The following is a 19,086-nucleotide window of genomic DNA, read 5'->3' on the forward strand; positions in this document are numbered from 1 at the left end:
CTTTACCGAAGCAGTTGCCCCTCATTGTCCTCATCAATGAGGCTGATGAATTGATGTTTGAGTCTGATATCTCATTAAGCCAGCCCAGCTGCACAACAGAGGGACCTGTCTGGCTCCTTAATGCCACGCTCACACAAGCACGCACTCGACACACCAAAATAACCACTGGGTTTGTAAATAGAGTCACCTGGCACTGGCATGATACTCAACAATGAATCGCTGTGGTCAAAAGCTTTGAGGTGCATTTAATTAAAAAAAACGTGGGTCTTGTTAGAAATTTTTGATAACATGTAGAAAACACAATAAAGAAAATGTTAGTCCCACTAAATCTTTCACAAAATGAGTATATCCTATTGTCACTGCAGTAAATCTCCTGCGGTGATAAGTGTCACTGCTGTTGGCCGTTAGCCAGGGACAATCAGAGGACTTAAAAGTGTGTGGTCAGTTTTCCTGTTTTTTTGTTCACCAGTGGGAGACCTCAATGTCAGAGGTTAGTCAGAGGCTACAGCCTGGCCAATGTCAGATCTACACCATGTGTGGCGGCCTTGTCAGCTTGCAGAAAAGGAGACCCTTTCAACCAGCTCGGATTGTGTAATGCTCTTAAGTGCCTTATGCCACCGAGATGGTACTACATCTGAGCTACCCTGCATGTAAGGATAATGGACACTGATTTAGTCATACGTCAATGAGAACTGAATTAGTCAACTGCCAGGGAAGCCATTTGAGAGAGCCTATGCAGACCAATCCCCTCTCTGTCAATGTTCATTTGCTTAGAAGAATGAGGCAATTACGCTTAGCAGTTCTCCAGGGTCAGAAGAAGGGGAAGTGTGTTTTTCTCACCAAAACACACTCGTGGCTCCATCTTTTTTGAACACTGTTTGGATATTAATTGTGATCTTCACAAGCGATATATACAAGAGGGTGACATGGAGGTAACAGATCGCTGGAGTAATCCATCACTCTGTGTCCAATCACACACGCGCACACATACACACACACACAGGCACACACGCCTCTTTGTTTTCCCTTAATGTGCTGTTCAAATGTGAATTGAGGAGCTAATTGAAATGAGGGTAAATCTCAGCAGCAGTGGCAGAGAAATAAGAGCTTCCTGTGACCGCTGGCACATTCTGGCCCCGATCATTTTCTCCCTGATGGAAGTCCGCAGTTATTTCATTATAATTACAAAAGATTCAATTAAAAGATTAGAATGCCTGAGGGGGCAGGACTCGGAATAGATTGTGGTATCTTGGTTGGGGGGTTGGTGTGTGTGCATGTGTGTGTAGAGAGAGAATGAAGGAGACTTATAGTACCATGGTTGTAGTTCTAATGAGGACTTGTCAGTGCTGTTATATATACATAAACCCTGTTGATCCTCTCAAGATAATGTCAAATGAATGCGCTGAAGTTAAAAGGCTTAAGTAGTCAGCTGGTCCAAGGTCACTGAATCGTAATTGATATGACCGAGGGAAAAGCCTTTACTTGTCTCTATAAACAATTATGCCGAAATAACCAAATGGGCTGTTTGAAGTAGAATATTTCTACTATTCCGATCAAATTAGGATCAAAGTGAAATGTACAAAACACTGAAGCATGAAAGTAGTAACCCTTTCTTGCTCTGTAATTCCATGCCGAAGTCAAAAAGCACCTTGATTTTGTGTGCAGTTAGTGGATAGAGAGCCACTATTGTGCAGAGCCGCTCAATGTGGAAAGGTGCATTACTGTGTGTCCATAAGCGTATGCATAAGTAGTTGTAGAAGCTACTACAAAACAGAACATTATACATTTGTACTATCACTGTGGAATGACATTAAACTAAATCTGAAGCTGTTATATTATATATAAATATTACATTAAAGTTAATTCTCACCACATAATAACTTAATCCTTACTGTATTATATTACATTACAACATGGAAAACATTTCTGTAGCATGAAGCCTTCAGCAGTATAAGAACTACTTGTGTTGCAGTATCACACCACCTTGCTAACAGATCTGTCTCAGCCAGGCAGTAATAGCCAAGCCCATTAATAGGCAGCGCCGCCTATAAATAAACAGATTCAATCCTTGCAGTTGCTTTAAGTTTTTTTTTTTTTTTCCACAAGCCCCCTTTCATACGTGGTTTTGCTTATGCATGAATATGAGACTATAAACCTGCGCTTGCGTGTGTGGAGTCTGCATGCGAACTCCTATATGTCAACGTATGTAGTGTTTACGTGTCCGTTTGGCCGGTGTTGGGCACCCAGACTGCTGTGTCAAATCCAGAGACAGACAATGTGCCAGGCTGGATTCCACAGGCCTGTGTTGGAATCCAGCTCCGCTCTAATAGCAGTTTATAGCCCCTAGGCAGCGTCAGTCACACCACTGTAAATAAAACTCATCAGCCACCATGTGGAGACTGAATCTGTCACCTCGGACTGGCTGTTTGTCTCTTTCCGTCCGTCTTAGTGAAACCCTTTAGCAGTATTTCACAAGAGTGCTTACCCCCTGAAACATTAAGAAGAATCCTGTTTAGCTGAAAATTTGTGGAGCACAACATGATAGAACAGGCTGTTATGAGGCAACTGAGCCAACTGTTTGCTCCTGTGTATCAGCAGAGTATAAAATGTGGACTTTCGTAAGTTTCTTTCACAATAGTTTGCTGGTCACAGAGGTATTGTGGCTGCCCACCCTAACACCCATGTCTGGCTGCTGCTATTGTAGTTGTTTACTGAGAACAGCTCTTTGCCTGCCAGGCACATTTTCCCTTGTTCATAGGCGTGGGCAATTGGCAGTCTTTGTGTGTATGTGCGTGTGTGCACCCTGGCCTTTGTGTGTGTGCGTGCTCTGCTTGTGAGAGTTTATTTCACTGGTAAGCACGCGATGTACAGTACTGTCGTGCATGTGTGTTTATGTATAGCGTATATAGGAGGATGTGTATGTCAGCTCGGAGCCATGTGTGAGCAGAGTGTGAAGAGAGCAGTTCTGTTACCAACGTGTTATTGACTGACGGCTTGGCTCGAGCGTTGCTAGGGGGCTCACTGTTATGAGAAGCGCAGCGCTCGGACAGCCAGGCCTGGACTAGAAACCCAGACGAGCCCGACTGTCCTCCCTCTGTGTATGTGTGAATGGGCTGTGTTTACGCAGCCGACAGTGTTTGGCAGGGAGTGGTGGGCGGCTGGTGTAGTACAGCTATTATCTGGGCTCCGGGGTGGAGAGTGATGGAGGAGATGTTGGTAGAGGGAGGGAGGAAGGACCGCTGGCATTGTTTTCACCTCGACATTAGTCAAATTCTGCCAATGTGCGTATGTGCAACTGCCATGACCACTTTTTTGGAAATGAGTTGCATGAGTTCATTTGTATATTGTTGCATTAGTTCATTTGTTTGTGAGTATACGTGTTCTTTTCAGTGTGTGAGTGTCTTTGTGTATATTTTGCCTGTTTGATCATTTGAGGGGGAACAGGTATGTGTAAGCTTGATATGTCTGTAACTGTGTGCTTAGCTGACAGTTTGGGACTTTTTACTGGGAGAATATGAATGTTAATGAAGGGTGTGTGTGTGTGTTTGTCTGTGTGACTATGTTTTGCACATGAAACCAGGTTATTGGGAGAAATCAGGTTAAGGCAGGAAACAGGAGAATGTGTTCACATCTTGAAAACTTTACAGCTGCTCCATAATCAGATTTGTCTCCAACCCACTGTCATAATTTTGATCGGGACTGTCAGACCACACAGTTTTTCCTTACTGTGCGCATGTGTTTGAATCATACAAATATTCTACTTCCCAGTTGTAGGAACTTATTTATTTTAATTTCAGTTTCAGTTTTAGTCTGAGTTTGGATTTATTTATTTTGGATACACGGATGCACTGCCACAGTACTTTCCTTTCATCCCACATCCACTGCTTTCACTGTCATACTTTCTCGGCTCTTTGTTGTGAACATGTGGACATGTAAAATCGCACTAATAAACCTAGTTTAAGTGTATATAAGAAATCAGGTTTCTCCAGTAGCAATGTAACTGTATAAATTTGCTTTTTCTTAATCTGTTTATCAGGAAGAACTGAGTTTACTGCAGAAAGCTGGCAATAACCAGGTTACTGAAGCGCATGTACATACACTCGCTGTTTCAGTGAGCCCCAGCAGTGTCATGTCTTACTCAGACTCTGACACAAAAAGTGCATTCTCACTTACACACATGACAGGCACTCACGAGCAGGCATGCATGGACACAGGAAATAAAGCACATGCTCTTCACTGGCTACAAACTAGCAGAGAATATGTCCATTTCCTCACTGTAGCATGACCTGTGATTGGATGAGAGCCGGCTGTAGTCATTCTATCAGTAGGCCTGGATTTATCAGCTCGTGCTCCACTGTTTGAGCACATTTGCCAGAAAACACTGAGAGAAAACCAGACAGGCAGCCAGTTAGACAGGAAGCGATCCAGCGAAGGAGTGAGGGGTTGCTTGGGATGATTTATGCTTTGTTCAAGAATGCTGAATGAGTTCAGGGTGCACTGCTATTATGGGAACTGACTGAATGGGCATTGCTTACTTTCTCTATCACATATTTTGATTCTCTGAATGATAATATTCAAAATGTCAAAATGGGTTTTTGTTTCCCCATATTATTATGACATGGAACTTCCAATACATCGAGACGCAGATAGAGAAGGAAATGAATCACTGTATGGCCCCAATCTGAATATCTTGTCTGCGCTCTGACAGCCTCCGCCCAGACACACAGTTGGGCAATATGTTGGCGGTTGGTTGCCAAGCAAAAGTGAAAAATTCTTATATGCATCATTGCTCCACTGAACCACTCAAAGCAGAAGTTTCTCAGACTTTTTTGTACATCTGATATGAGTAAAGTGTTTGTGCCAGTTTAAGGGGGAGTTTATGCCAGTTTTGCAGTGTTTCAAAAATCACTACATACGTGGACCACAAATCAGGAAGCCACAGTCATTTTCTGGCTGCTGTCTCACAGTTTCAATTTTCACTTTTGTCTTTCTCAAAGTGCTGCTTTTAAAGTCCTTCAAAGTGAATAGACGGAGGACTCTGTAAAATGAGAAGAGATATTAAATAGATGACTGTGACTTTTTAAAGCAGTCACTGAGCTGCGGCATATGCGAGGCCTAGCAGCAAAACATAGAAGAAACACTTAGTGTAGTGTGTGCACATGCCGGGCACAGACATTTACATGCTGAGTGAGAATGAACTGTGTGCTACTACTTGTGGGTGTGTTTGTTCCTTCCAATAAGAGGTTTGCGTTTGCACGCTTTGGTCTGCGGTGCTTCCCCAATGAGCAGGGGTGACTACTACTGTTGTTGTTTACGTTATCCTCCTTTCCCCTCACTTCCTCTGACAGAGCAAGGCTGCAGCCACGGCTGGGCTACTTCTACTTTTGTAGGTTTCTATTGTTGTGGAGAGGAAGCAATAGCAATTGAATGAGCACTAGTGGCCTTGCCAGAGACAGACAGGTGAGAGCCAGGGCTACAGATGGTGAGAGGAAGTCTGGGAGGACGAGAAACAACCCGGGGATCAAAGACTCAGGGTTTCCCTCGATGACTCTCCTCTCCTCTCTTCTCTCCTCACCTCGCCTGTCTGTCTGCCTGCCTGCCTGCCTGCCTGCCTGCCTCCACTCGCTGTCTGCTTCCTCGCCTGCCCGTGAGTTGTCCTGTCTTCTTGACATGATCAATGGCCCAGGCCTGCAGCGGATTGCCAGGTTTGGGTTCACTCTCCAGTCACCGGAGGAGAGCTCTGTTCCTCTATGTCTTCTGGTGGGCAGATGAAGAGTCAGCTGGAGCTCACCACAGGGATGAGGGGGCACATTTTTTCCACAGATCTGCACTTGACTGTCTGCTTTTTCCTGCGCTAACCATAAAAGGCCAATGACTAAAATCCTTTCATTGAAATGATGTTTCCCTCTCTTTTTAATACCTCCTTCCTCAGGTTTAATTCAAGGACATTGGAAGGAAAGTTTTTTGCTGGGTTCATAGGGGACAGGCAGCTTGGTGGGCAGGTTTGTCTGTTTGAAGCCCACTTGTGTGTTTCTTGACAGGGTTGTGTGGTGCAGGAAAAGGGGGGTGCTTGCTGCCAAATGTTGGCTTGGCTGACTCCATCAAGAAAATATCAAAAGGCCCTTTATGAGGTGCTGTAAAGAAGAAAGGGTGTTTTGAGAGCACCAGCAGACTGCAAGGGTAATTCCACTTTTTAAAATGTGCCCTGAGGATACAGGCTTATCCCACCTGCTGCCTTTCCTGCTCTGCTCTGCTCTGCTTGTACGCTTTCTTTTGGGGGAGCGATAGATAAAGAAGTGTGAAGTGTGTGTGTGTGTTGGCAGGAGTTTGTGTGCCATGTCACATCGTGCCATTCTCAAAAGTCCAGAGTTTTGTCAGTAGCCGCCATGGCACCTATGAGCCAAAACGTTCTACTATACATGTACATCTGCTCTCAGATCATATGTGTGCATCATGTGCACTCACACATGTGTCTGTCTCTCTTTGTGTTTCATGACTTTCTGCTGATTCTGACATAAAGGTGTAAATTCCTGGAGGGGTGTGTGTGTGTGTGTGTGTGTGTGTGTGTGTGTGTGTGTGTTAATGTCTGGTTTCTCACTACTCCTGGCCAGCTTGGTGTGTTTTCACTGCTGAGCCATCTCCTGGTCGGCAGCCGAGTTTTATCATAGACCTTGTTTCAAAAGACAGCTTAGTGCGGCCTCTTTACGGGTGTGTGGGTGTATGTATGTGTGTGTGTCTGTAGGAGCCCAGGTAATGAGCTTTCTGACAGCTGTTGAAAGGCGTTGCAGCTCAGCACCTTTAATGAAAGCATCCCCCCTTCATGTCAACACACACACACATTCCTCCCTCCCTCCTCCCAGCTTTTGACTTCACCACCGTATAAACTATTTCTTTCTCGATTCTAGGCAGGTTTCATTGTGTGTGCTTGTGTAACTCACACAATAGAGACTCGATAGACCTCCCACTTGAAAGCTCGCAGGTGACTCAACTGTGTGCAACAGAGCTTGAACAGAGAAGCAGAATTATTCGACCTGTGGGGAATGAGAGCACATGTAACAAGGTGTAGCAGTAAGGGACACAGAGAAGTTACAAAAGCAGTGACGGAGATCCTCCGGAAAAACTGATACTGAAAAGAGGAAGGAAATGAATCTGTTGTGTGGGACCTTGTAGCAGAAGCCTCAGAGGGATGGCAGGAAGACGTGGGCAGAGAAACAGAGAGAAGGAGAGTGAAACTTGCTGGCACCACTGACAAGGGTGTGGTACTTTCTTTTCCTCTTTTATGAAGCCCAGTTCTTCATGAAACCCGTCGGTGCGTTGATGGTCACTCAGTGTGCACCCTGTCGTGCTGTAGCCTCTGCCATGAGGTAGAGGACCAAGGGCACCCTCGATGGCCCCACCTAGTGTGCCAGCAAGTCTTCCAGCCCACTGTTCACCATCCTCTCTCAATCTGCTCCCCTTCTGCCACTACTGTCTGCCCAATACCCACTCCCCTTTTCACAGTGAGCCCTACTGTGTGCCCCTCTCTCACACGCTGCCTCCAAGTCTCACACACTCTTTTACTGCTCAGTGCATTCGACAGAAACACGCAAGCTTTGTAGTCTGTTTAATGAAGGTAGAGATGGAGACAAAGGCCCCACATGCCCATGCTTGCAGTAACACGAACAGGGGGAAAAAAAAACATGAACACAATGTGCCACACACAGGAGGATATCTTAATGGGGAACAGTAGAACTCACTGGCACACTGTTACGAACAGTCCCGCATTTGCAAATCAAATAGAGGCAACAGTGAGTGGGCCTCGCTGCTGACACGCAAACGACATAAACACAGAGAGGAACACCTACAAATATGTGTGTGTGTGTCACTCACTCATGTACTGTACTGTATATACCCTGTCCTCTCACAGAAACAGCTTGTGCATTCGCTCTCACATGCCAAGACTAGACTTCTGGAACAGAGTCCCACCGAAGATTCAATCACACCAACAAGTCACGTAGTCAAAATGTGCAGGCCTATTGTGAAAGAATACTTGTTACCCTGCCAGAATGTCATATGCTGCTCAGTTAAAAGGAGTGTGTTGCAACACAAAACACAAGCCGCATAGTCAGGCCTTTGCTCACATACATTAGAAATACTCCCCTTTCCAGTTGGGTGAACAACAGGCACCTTTATTGTTGCCAGAAACTCCCTTGTTTCTCTATATTATGTCTTCCTGCTCTCTCCTATTGTATCTGTTGAACCTGAAGGGACGTTGATTGGCCCAGTTGACTTGACCTAGAATTTAATGTAATTGACCCAGTTGAAGTCACCTTCAGCTAAACAGCTATTTCTGTCATGTGCACTTACATTTCACTCCTAATGAGGTTGCGGAAGATGATGTACTACGCATCCCACACAGGCTGAATCACTTCAGTGTAATGTAGTGGTGGGCGGATTGTTGTGTGTGTTTGCTAGTTTGTAGCTTTTGAATATTATCCTCCTGTGTGCGTGTGTGTGTAGTTTGTAGGCATTGAATAGTATCTGTGTGTATATATGACCAGGGGATTAGGCCTGGTCAGTGCAGCTGGGCCACTTGAGCACAGAGAGCATTGAGAGAAGGGATTAGGGAGTAAACTGATACTTAGCAGGAAACGAACAGTGGCTACTGATAACTCAACTATCCCTCCTTCTTGCCTCTCCTACCCTCTTCTCCTCCCCCAACAACAGCAGCCACCCACCTATCCCACTCCTCTCATTTCATCCGTCCGTCATCGCCTCACAGGCCTCGGCCGGCGGATTGTCATGCAAATGGTGCCCCAGGCCTCGGAGCGCTGATAAGGAGGGCCTCTCATTTCACAGGGCTTTGTTTTCTAAACAGTGATGAGCTGAGTTGAGGAGACTGGGGAAAGGGGCTCAGGGCGGCTGCCTGAATGGGCCCTCTTACAGTGGCGCCCTGGGGTAAGTGGTGTGGGGGATTTGGATGGAGCGGGCTGAATGAGGCGAAGTCTGGGAGGCGGGCACAGGAGTCATGTTCTCTGGCAGGAACCAGGTTCAACGTGTTGACGGAGACTGATGTATTTTCTCTCTCCGCGCTGTCTGAGTTTTCTTCAGGATGGCCTTTCTCTCTTTGGCTCGCTTTCTTTCTCCATTTAGATGGTGTCAGTCAGTGTTCGTTACTTGACGCCACATATGGTTTGTCCTTTTCTAAGGGGTTGTCAGCGCTCAGTCTGGAGCCTCATTTGCTGCTGTTATTATTGCATAAACACAGAGGTTCATGGCACGTTCAGAGGGTTTCTGCTCTCCCACTGACCCTGCTGCTTTGTTACATTCTGGCCAAGGAGATATGAGAACTGCTGTAGGAACATTCAGCGGGCGTAAACTTCAGGTTTTAGATTGATTTGCACATTTGGCTTTGGGATTGCTCTTAAAACTAATGGAAAACATCTTTGCCTCCAGCAAAGTAAGGCTTTCAAAGGAGGAATTTGAATGCAGATTGTGAATAGTCAAATATAAAAAATACATATGAAAAACAGATGTTTGAGCAGCAGGCAACAAATGAAAAATGTCTGACATATTTCTGTTACTATCATTAATGAGGTAGTAGCTGGCCAGTCACAGCAGCTGTAGCCAAAGTGGTAGTAATGGTCAGCTTGGTCTTGAACAAGACTTGCCCTTAGGAGCAACTGTGTCCTCTCCTCCCCCTTTCCCCCCTCTGCCCCTTTCTCTGTTTTTTATCAAATTCCTCTTTTTATGCCCCCTTTTTTTTCTTCTTTTTGAAGTCTCCCCTCTCTTGTAAAAAGCCAAGCTGGTGGTTTTTGCCTCAGCCTTGGGTGTGAGAGAGGGGAGGAGGGGGGTTGTAGGTTAAGTTTAGGCTAGTGCTCTGTGCTTTCCATTGAAGGTGCTGGGGGGGAGGTGGGGGCAGTAAAAGTTAGAATTTTAGAGCCTCCCTGTTTTTTATTTTATGATTGGCTTTTTTTACGGGCTGGGAGCTACAGCTGGTGGTGTGAATAGCTGCCCAAGGTGACCGAGTCCCAATAAAGTGTAGGCCAGCCGGGCTGGGGCCTCCAGTCCAGCCATGGGACTGCCTTTATAGGCCGCCTTACGAGCCTAGGCCTCTATTAAAACCTGGCAGGGCTGCACTGAGGAATTTAGGGCCAGGAAACAAGAGAAAAATAGGGTTTGTGTGTCAGGGGGTGGTGGGATGCAGAGTTGGGAGGGGGTTGAAGTTTGAGGGGTGACCAAGGGTGAAAGTTGAAAGAAGTGCTGTTGGATAAGGGGGAGTCAACATGTGTGTCTGTGAGTTTGTGCAGGCTAGCATGTGTGACGAGGGTCTGGTTGTATGTGTGCGCAGCGGCTTATGTTTCTCAGGGGAAGTATGGAATCCATAAGCTGCACACTCGGACATTCAAAGGAGCCTATACAGGTTCCACTTTGGAATATAGCAAAGTTTAATGTAGCGTAACAAGTATGTGACTTGAAGTAGCGCTGACGTCACATTTGTGTTCCAGTTTGAGAAGTAGTCTTTGCACCAGGTTTGCACGCATGTGGGTTTGACATGCGTCTGCTGTATGCGTGCTAGATGTCATCGTGAGCTATTGTCAGTCTGTGGAATGACGAAGAGCCAGCTTTGACTCCTGGCTGAAACAGCTCACTCTGTTACCTGGCCTTATCAGAGAACCTGTCAATCAGTTGCACTCTTGCTTACCTGCTGTAAAAAACAGTTTTGTCTCTGCTGTCAGACAGTCATCCTTCCACTGTTTCTCTGTGTTTACACAGAAAAATAATCTCCCCAAATATGCACCTAAGTACTGCCCCTCAGGGTTGTAATTGGTGCCTAGTGATAGAAACTGTTGCCTGTGGTTCATAGTATGTTCCTCTTTCTATCAGCCACTCTCTCTAATCTTATCAGTCTTCACCCACAGAGAGAGGAGTTAAAAAAGAATGTGTGATAATGTATCTCAATTAACTTCTAGGCATTATTTACCAGCTGAACACAACTGTTTCTCAGCATCTCTTGCTGGCGTCACAAATCGACACTAATCAGTTAGAAAAGAAAAAGGAAATGCTGTCAGCTGTCATATCATGTTTGAATGCTTTAGACACGCCGTGACTGTCCACATCTGCAATATATGTTGACAAGTGCACATGTGACATTTCAGACTGCGCAATAGCTGTAGGACAATGATTTGTGACAAATCATGTGCTCATGTGCTCTGTTGTCTTTTTTTTTTTTCTTCTTGTCCATAGCGGTGGAGACCCAGAGCACCAGCTCAGAGGAGATGGTACCCAGTTCTCCATCTCCACCTCCCCCACCTCGGGTCTACAAGCCCTGCTTTGTGTGTCAGGACAAGTCCTCAGGGTACCACTATGGGGTCAGCTCCTGTGAGGGCTGCAAGGTGAGAAGAACCTGCCGGAGCTTAGCCTGAGCCAAGCTCTTCTTCGTCCAGATTTATCACATACATTTAGAAAAATGCTGGGTTGCAAGAATTATTAGTTACATGCCTTTGCATCCCAATAATAAGAAAAGAGCCATGATGATTCACTACTTTCACTTCTGTAATATTGGTCAGATTATAGTATGAAAAATGAGAAATGGAATGATTGAGAAGGAAGAAAGTGAAAAGGCCCTATTGTCAAAATGCAAAGATTTAGAAAACAGTGTTTCATTTTCCTGTTTCTGGATTCAAATGAGAAGAAAGCTGAACAGAGTTAAAAGAAGAGATTTGATGACTTCACTATAATACATAATCTCTCTCTCTCTCTTGCCCTTTCCCCTTTTGTCTCTTGCTTCCTGATGCTCCAGGGTTTCTTCCGCCGCAGTATCCAGAAGAACATGGTGTACACCTGCCACAGAGACAAGAACTGTCAGATTAACAAGGTCACACGCAACCGCTGCCAGTACTGCAGGCTGCAGAAGTGCTTTGAGGTCGGCATGTCCAAGGAAGGTGAGTCCCCCAGGAATGAAGTCCCAAGGCACAGACAGAACCACTTCCAAAACATGGATATTCACTCACATACACACCCAAGAACATGTGTGGACACACATACACAAGGTGACAGATGTTACCTTTGCGTATCTTTTTATTTATTAATTCTACTTTACTCGGATCAGATTTTTTCACCGGCAAAAGAAAGATCTGACCTGATTCACACAATGTGACTTGTGACTTATTAATCTATTAATGCTCACCTAGGCACTCTGGGAAACTATGCAGCAGAGAGAAAGAAGCAGATGATGAGCCTTCCAGGGGTGGTGATCGGGGCGAGGCTGAGCACTGTACCAATCATATGACTAATCGCTTTACGAAATGATTCTGACTTCCTGTTTCACCACAAAACCTCACCCCTCTGGCCTACACAGACACTGCTTTCATTCATAGAGACAACAAGGCAGAAAACAAGATTCTGAGTTTTGACAGAGATATAATGTTGGCACGATTCATGCTGTTTGCGGAATCAAAGACCCAGTTTTGTGCCCTATTTAATTTGACCTTCTGTGTGTGTAAGCAGCAGTTCCTTGCCCTTCACAGAGCCCGTGGGACATGTATGTGGGTGTAATGTTTGTGTGGGATGTGTGTTAAGACCGGGATCACATTGTGCCTCTGCTATTACTGGATATCCTGAGAGGAAGGAAAGTATGGGAGGAGGAGGGAGAGGAGGCAGAGAGGGAGAGAGTAGAGGACTGGCTTATGTGCACCGGTCAAGTGGATAGAGAGATGGACAAGGAAGAGAGCGGGTGATAAGAAAGAGATAGCCAGCGTCCGTGCCGTGCTAAAGGAAATATGTTAATACTGTTAAGAGCAACCTCAGTTGCAACTGAGTTCTGGTTTCCACTAGCAAGCACAATGTCCTTGACAGTAGTAAAAGATACAGAGCATGAGTGATGTTTTTACATGTGATCACAGATAGTGAAGAACATTCTGTAGCTTATCTCTGACACAGCACAAGAAAAAGTTTGTGAAAAGTAATGTAAAATCTTTCCTCTATTTTCTTGTTTTTCTTTACATAGCGGTGCGTAACGACAGAAACAAGAAAAAGAAAGATGTGAAGGAGGAGGTGGTGCTTCCAGAGAGCTATGAGCTAAGTGGAGAGCTAGAGGAGCTGGTCAATAAAGTCAGCAAAGCTCACCAAGAAACTTTCCCGTCACTTTGCCAACTTGGCAAATACACCACCGTAAGTCACACACACAGACAGACAGACACACACACTCACACACACACACATACGCCTAACACTCACTGTGTGTAGCAACAACAAAGCTATGCCGTCACTGAGGGTTTCCAAATTGCATGCAAAGACGTAAATTCACCGTAGCTTTCCCGACATAGTGATGGCATAACTAATTCAGTTCCCCATTAAGCCATCTGTGTGGCCCCTGAATGATTGATGCAACATGTAAATGGATTTTTTTTTTCTTGATTGATGCAAAATGTAAATGTGTTGTGAGGCTCGGACAGGACGTGCTCGCCTGATGCAAACACAGTTGCATACTACTCACTGTCGCAACATTCTGATCTGTGGGTGTTTTTGTGTATGTCTTCAGAACTCCAGCTCAGACCACCGTGTCCAGCTGGATCTGGGTCTATGGGACAAGTTCAGTGAGCTCTCCACCAAATGCATCATCAAAATTGTGGAATTCGCCAAGCGGCTGCCGGGTTTCACCACCCTCACCATCGCTGATCAGATCACTCTACTCAAGTCAGCCTGCCTGGACATACTGGTGAGGAACCACTGTCTTTGTTTTTTCCTCCCTACAAATAAATGACTGGACAAAAAGAAAAACAGTTCATTCTGAGATGATGAAATACTGGCATCTGGTGGTAAAAGTTGGTAGTGCAGGAGGGTTTGCCCAAATTATATTGAGCCTTCTCTATGTTGGGTATGAAAATAGTTACACACAAATAGGATAACACAGCTGTATTGTAATTGAAGATATTTTTCTGCTGTGGAGAAACTTTCTATATCTCCTTAAATATTTAATATTTAATAGAATATTAAGCTCAGTGCTCACAAAGTTTTCCATCTTCTTTTGCTCACACAGATGCTGCGGATCTGCACACGCTACACTCCAGAACAGGACACTATGACCTTCTCAGATGGCCTGACTCTGAACCGGACTCAGATGCACAATGCCGGCTTCGGACCGCTCACAGACCTGGTGTTTGCCTTCGCTGGCCAGCTTCTACCCCTGGAGATGGACGACACAGAAACTGGCCTCCTCAGTGCCATCTGCCTCATCTGTGGAGGTACTGCAGCTTGTATATTCACTGACTATCAGTTGAAAAGAGGAAGTGGCTTTAGTAAATCTGGGTTTCAGCATTTATGTGTCTGCTTTGAGTGGATTAGTAATAAAACAAGAGCTAAATAGTTGTTGTTATGTGTAAAAATGATCTCAAAGATTAAATAAAGCTTTTTGGAAATTGATTTATTTATTAACAGAAAATTTATAACTCTGGTAAACAACTGAGAATATTGTGTGCTTTCTGCATCCCTCATCAGACCGTATGGATCTCGAGGAGCCACAGAAAGTGGATAAGCTGCAAGAGCCTCTACTGGAGGCTTTAAAGATCTACGCCCGCCGCCGTCGGCCCAACAAACCCCACATGTTCCCCCGCATGCTCATGAAGATCACCGACCTCAGGGGCATCAGCACCAAGGGTCAGTAGTATGAACTATGAGTAGTTCTGAACAAATTCTGATTCTTGGAAAAGGTCTGACTGCTGTCATAACAAATTTGTAACACACACACACAAACAAACAAACTTGAGCCAGACACTGAATACTCACAAGTTTCAGTCATTTGGTGTTTTATTTGTGTTCTCTGTGTGGCAGTGAAGCATTTTTAAAAAAAAAGACATGATAACTAATTATCTACCATCACCATATTTTCTCTGTCCAGGCGCGGAGAGAGCCATCACTCTGAAGATGGAGATCCCAGGGCCAATGCCTCCTTTGATCAGGGAAATGCTTGAGAATCCAGAGGCCTTCGAAGACCAACCAGAGTGCAATGACAGCCCACCGCCTCCGCCGCCGCCGCCACCTCCACCGCCAGCCCTCGTCCTGAAGCAGGAGGCCGAGGATGAGGACGACAGCTGGGCCACAGAGAATGGCAGCGAGCCATCGCCGGAGGAGGAGGACGAGGACGACGATGACGACGTGGGGGATGAAGAGCGAGACAGGGGCTCGGACAGTGACGGGGAGCCCTGGGGGGTTCTCGACGCCATAGATGGCTCGAGGAAAGGCCTTGCTGGGAGGGCACAGTGAACTTTGAAATTTCATACATACATACATACACTGATTCATGCACACACACACACATACACACACACACACACACACAGACATACGACACAACCTCACTCTCTCCCACCTCAAGAAAATGCTGGCCTTCCCATCCTTTACCCCTTCTCTCTCTCCTTACTGCACATGATTGTGTTCTCCACAGCGGAGCACAGCAGAGCCTTATGTGTACAGACACTTCTAACTCAGGCCACATGGTCCATGACAAGGAACTACAGAAAGATAAAGTAAAGGAGAGATGACAGGAAACCATATGAACTCCTGGCATAGCCAAGAGGGAAGTTAATGCGACTTGAGAAAGCTAAATGTCTCTTCTTTTTTTTTTTTCCACTATTGTTGTTTATATCTGAATAGGGGAACGGCCAAACCAGACACCAGAACTGAGCAGTTGATTCCGATGGATTACAACAAGCACATTTCTCAAAAGAAAACAAGAGTACAGGGCAAAACCAAATCAAGTATGCTAATCTTTGTTTTTGTGGTTATTGCTTTTGAATATTGTTTTCAGCTTTTCTTTTCTTTTTTTTTCAATTTTATGAATAAGTCCATACATATCTATATACCATTATATTTTTGTCTTTTATTTGTTATTCTGGTTTTATATATGAATCCTTTTAGACACGTTTTTTTTTCTTTGAAGAGCTTTCCTGAGAAGATATTCAGAGGGAAAGAAGGGTAATCAGAACTGGCTGGGTCTTCCTTAACAGCTACATATGCTTAGCTGGGGCTTTTTTGGGCACTTTGGCTCACTGTGGATGTCAATGATAATCAACCCAGAGGACTATTGTTATGTTGCAGTGACTTATCAGTTTCTGTTATCAGGGAATTGGCATTATTCTATTTTTGCTCTCGTTGCAGCCAACATACGCTGTCAATGCGGAAAATAAACTTTGTGCCAAAGTTAGGAAAAGTCATCTTTGGAGCATGAATTTGACTACTGGCAGGGACTCCAGCCATGATCCAGCGCTCACTCACACCATGCACTAACACAAAAAAAAAACACACCCTCCATCTATATACACACACACAAACACACACATACAAACACACTCCTTTCACTCTACCCTCAGCTGTTAGCAGATGTGCCGACCTGGCATTGAGTGCCCGGACATAGATTTACACTTGACCGTATATGTAGCACTTTTGTGATCCTCTATTCAAGTAAGGCACATCTCGTCAGCTGAGAGTAGATTCTAACATCTGTGAGCTTATATCTCCATCAGCATGTCCGAACGATGACAGCATATTGAATACAATCAACCTTAGAGCACTCCCCGATGATGTCAGTAGACAAATACACAAAAAAAAAAAAAACATCCACACATCGTAGCAACATATGCGTCATTACAACGATCAAAGACATATGCAAGTCTAAAGCAGGAATCCTTATGGAAGATATTTTGGAATCAGACTCAGGGCTTTTCAGTAAGGACCAAACCCTAGCTGCTTGCAGGCACGCTAGAAACAGGCAATATTTATGTGTGTATTCTTCACTCAGTTTTGATCGGCTCAACCCCTCTGCGTATACATAGAAGGTGACAAGTCTGAACAACAGCATGGATGCCAGTCTGACTCTCTTAAAGGGGTGAGCGGGGGGAGTGGGGGGGGGGGGGGGACAAATCATCACCGTCATCATCATCACTGCCCCGCCTGTTCTTGCGCGCTGGCATCCATGCAGCAAACTGCCTTCTCATCCCAAAAGCCATTATATCATCTTGTCTTCTTGTGTATACGGTATCCTCACTTCTCTTTAAACGATCTGCGGAGGATTATGTGTTCTCATGTATCATTTCTATATTGCCAAAACGTCTCACTAGGCGATCAGCTGGGAGAACGCAGCTGATACACAGTACAGAGGTTTTTTTTCTGTCTCTCTTTGAAGCAATATGAACATTCTTTCTGTAGTTGGTGAGAGGTCCCATCTTCTGAATATGGGCAAGTCTCCTCATTTTGAGTTGTGCGCGAGTGCGTGTGTGTGTGTGTGAGTGAATGTTTGCGTGTGTGCGTGCGCGTGTGAATGCTTTAACATGTTTTCAGTCATAGGATGAATGTCCTCGGTATGGTGCTGTCACACATGAAACTTGTGTGATGACCTCATCCCTTCTCTCTCTGCTGGGCTGTCATGATGTTAATGATGGTAATGCAGGCAGAATATTGAGATTATGTTGTTTTTTTTGTTTTTTTTTTGTTTTTCAACATGGCCAAGGTGTTGTCTACCCTCTGTTTATGTCAACTCTTGTCATACAAAGAAAAGCCATATAAACAGTAAGAGGCACAATAAACTACTTTTGTGAGATTACTGGACTTTTTTTGTGTTACTTTATCATGTAAAAATGTCTTTCATGTTTAGAAATTTCACTCATACAGGCATGATATTTACACAATCCTCCAACACAGTAAAATAATAGCTTTGAGTGAATATAATCCGGCATTATGAGGATGCATCAGTAGAGGGAGCTCTTGCACCATGACTGCAGGGTGTACTGCATGCAGCAGGGTTCGCCCCTGCATGGATATGGAGGATAAGAGCAATGCCTTCAGGTCATGCAGAGCTGTGGGTGCGGAGGCTAATAAATCACAGCCTCCTGCTGAACAAGGACATCAGATAAAGGTCTGTTCGTAAGATTTGTTCACTCTGCAGTTGGAAGAGTGCAGGTGTAAAAGATAAATCGCAGACTTTCTTGTAGTTTTGTCTCAAGATAGTTAGATAGAAAGTCAAACAGTAAATCAGTCAATTATGATTTATTTATTGGAATTTAAGAAAGATGGATACGGAACACAGAAAAAAATAGTCCACCTGAGATACACCACAACACAACAAATGGAAAAATATATTTAAAAAACAATGAATTGAAAATATATTTTAAGTGAAAACCAGATACATTTTAGATACATTAGATGAAACATCAGATATATGAGATATTAGTCATGTGCATATCAGAGATCTGCAAACTGATAGTGATGCTTCCAGCCAAAGAGTCAGTACATGGTCCCAAAAGGACTCAGATTTGATTGAAGTTATGTTCAGAGCTGCCAAAGTGATATTTGATCTTGTAGAAGATCAAGCATCTTAAACGCAAAACTGAGTCTGTTTTGGTCACATGCTATAGCTGCCATCAGAGATTTGACTACTGATCTGTGAAAAATGAAAGTACATCGGGGCCTTAAACTCAACGTCAGCACATTTGTCAGGACATCTCTGGAACCTGAAAATAATTGTTCAAAGCACACATGAAACAAGCAAATGAATAAAACAAATAAACCCTAGTGATGGCCTTATTTTTTTTTCAGATTGGCTTTGTAAACGTCACCAATAATCAAGATTTATAAATTTATCACAACTTTTATAAGACCTATCTTGGCACTCTCACTGATCAGATCACGTTCTCTTGATATCCCGATAAATTCTCTAAAGAACAGACTGAGAGTAAACATCTTTTTCTTTTTTTTTTTTGTGCAGGGCACCGGTGTGGGATACTAATGCCTCACCTTGATTTTATTAATAGAGAGTCTGAGAGAGAGAGAATCAGAGGGTGATAAACAGAGATGAGATTCTATCAATTATATGATTGCTTTAATTAACTATCATTAAAGACAGATCAATAACGCCAGATTGGAATTAAAATAAGGTCCATACATTATACACTGTTTTACAAGGAACAATCAAATGGCCTCATATACTGAGCCCAGGGAAGGTGTTGCCATGGGAACCCATGGGAGGGTTTGGGTGTGCTTGGGGGAATTTAAAGGAGCCGGGCAGGATTTCTATATACTCATCCTTCCACATCAATGATGCTTGATTAACTA

General features: G+C 44.3%; 1 protein-coding gene across 5 annotated transcripts in view; it reads left to right on the top strand.

The window, feature by feature from the left end:
- Window positions 1–17,578, top strand: part of rarga (retinoic acid receptor gamma a) — a 56,576-nt gene extending 38,998 nt beyond the window's left edge. For all 5 annotated transcript variants that reach the window (XM_067592254.1, XM_067592253.1, XM_067592255.1 and 2 more), the window contains 7 exons: window positions 11,227–11,375; window positions 11,783–11,924; window positions 12,989–13,152; window positions 13,523–13,699; window positions 14,021–14,225; window positions 14,479–14,637; window positions 14,879–17,578. In XM_067592254.1, the coding sequence (XP_067448355.1) occupies window positions 11,227–11,375; window positions 11,783–11,924; window positions 12,989–13,152; window positions 13,523–13,699; window positions 14,021–14,225; window positions 14,479–14,637; window positions 14,879–15,243 (1,361 nt within the window). In that variant the 3' untranslated portion in view covers window positions 15,244–17,578. The remainder of the gene's footprint in view (window positions 1–11,226; window positions 11,376–11,782; window positions 11,925–12,988; window positions 13,153–13,522; window positions 13,700–14,020; window positions 14,226–14,478; window positions 14,638–14,878) is intronic.
- Window positions 17,579–19,086: the final 1,508 nt, after the last annotated feature.

Source organism: Thunnus thynnus, chromosome 6 (assembly GCF_963924715.1).
Source record: "Thunnus thynnus chromosome 6, fThuThy2.1, whole genome shotgun sequence".
NCBI classification, from domain to species: Eukaryota; Metazoa; Chordata; class Actinopteri; order Scombriformes; family Scombridae; genus Thunnus; species Thunnus thynnus.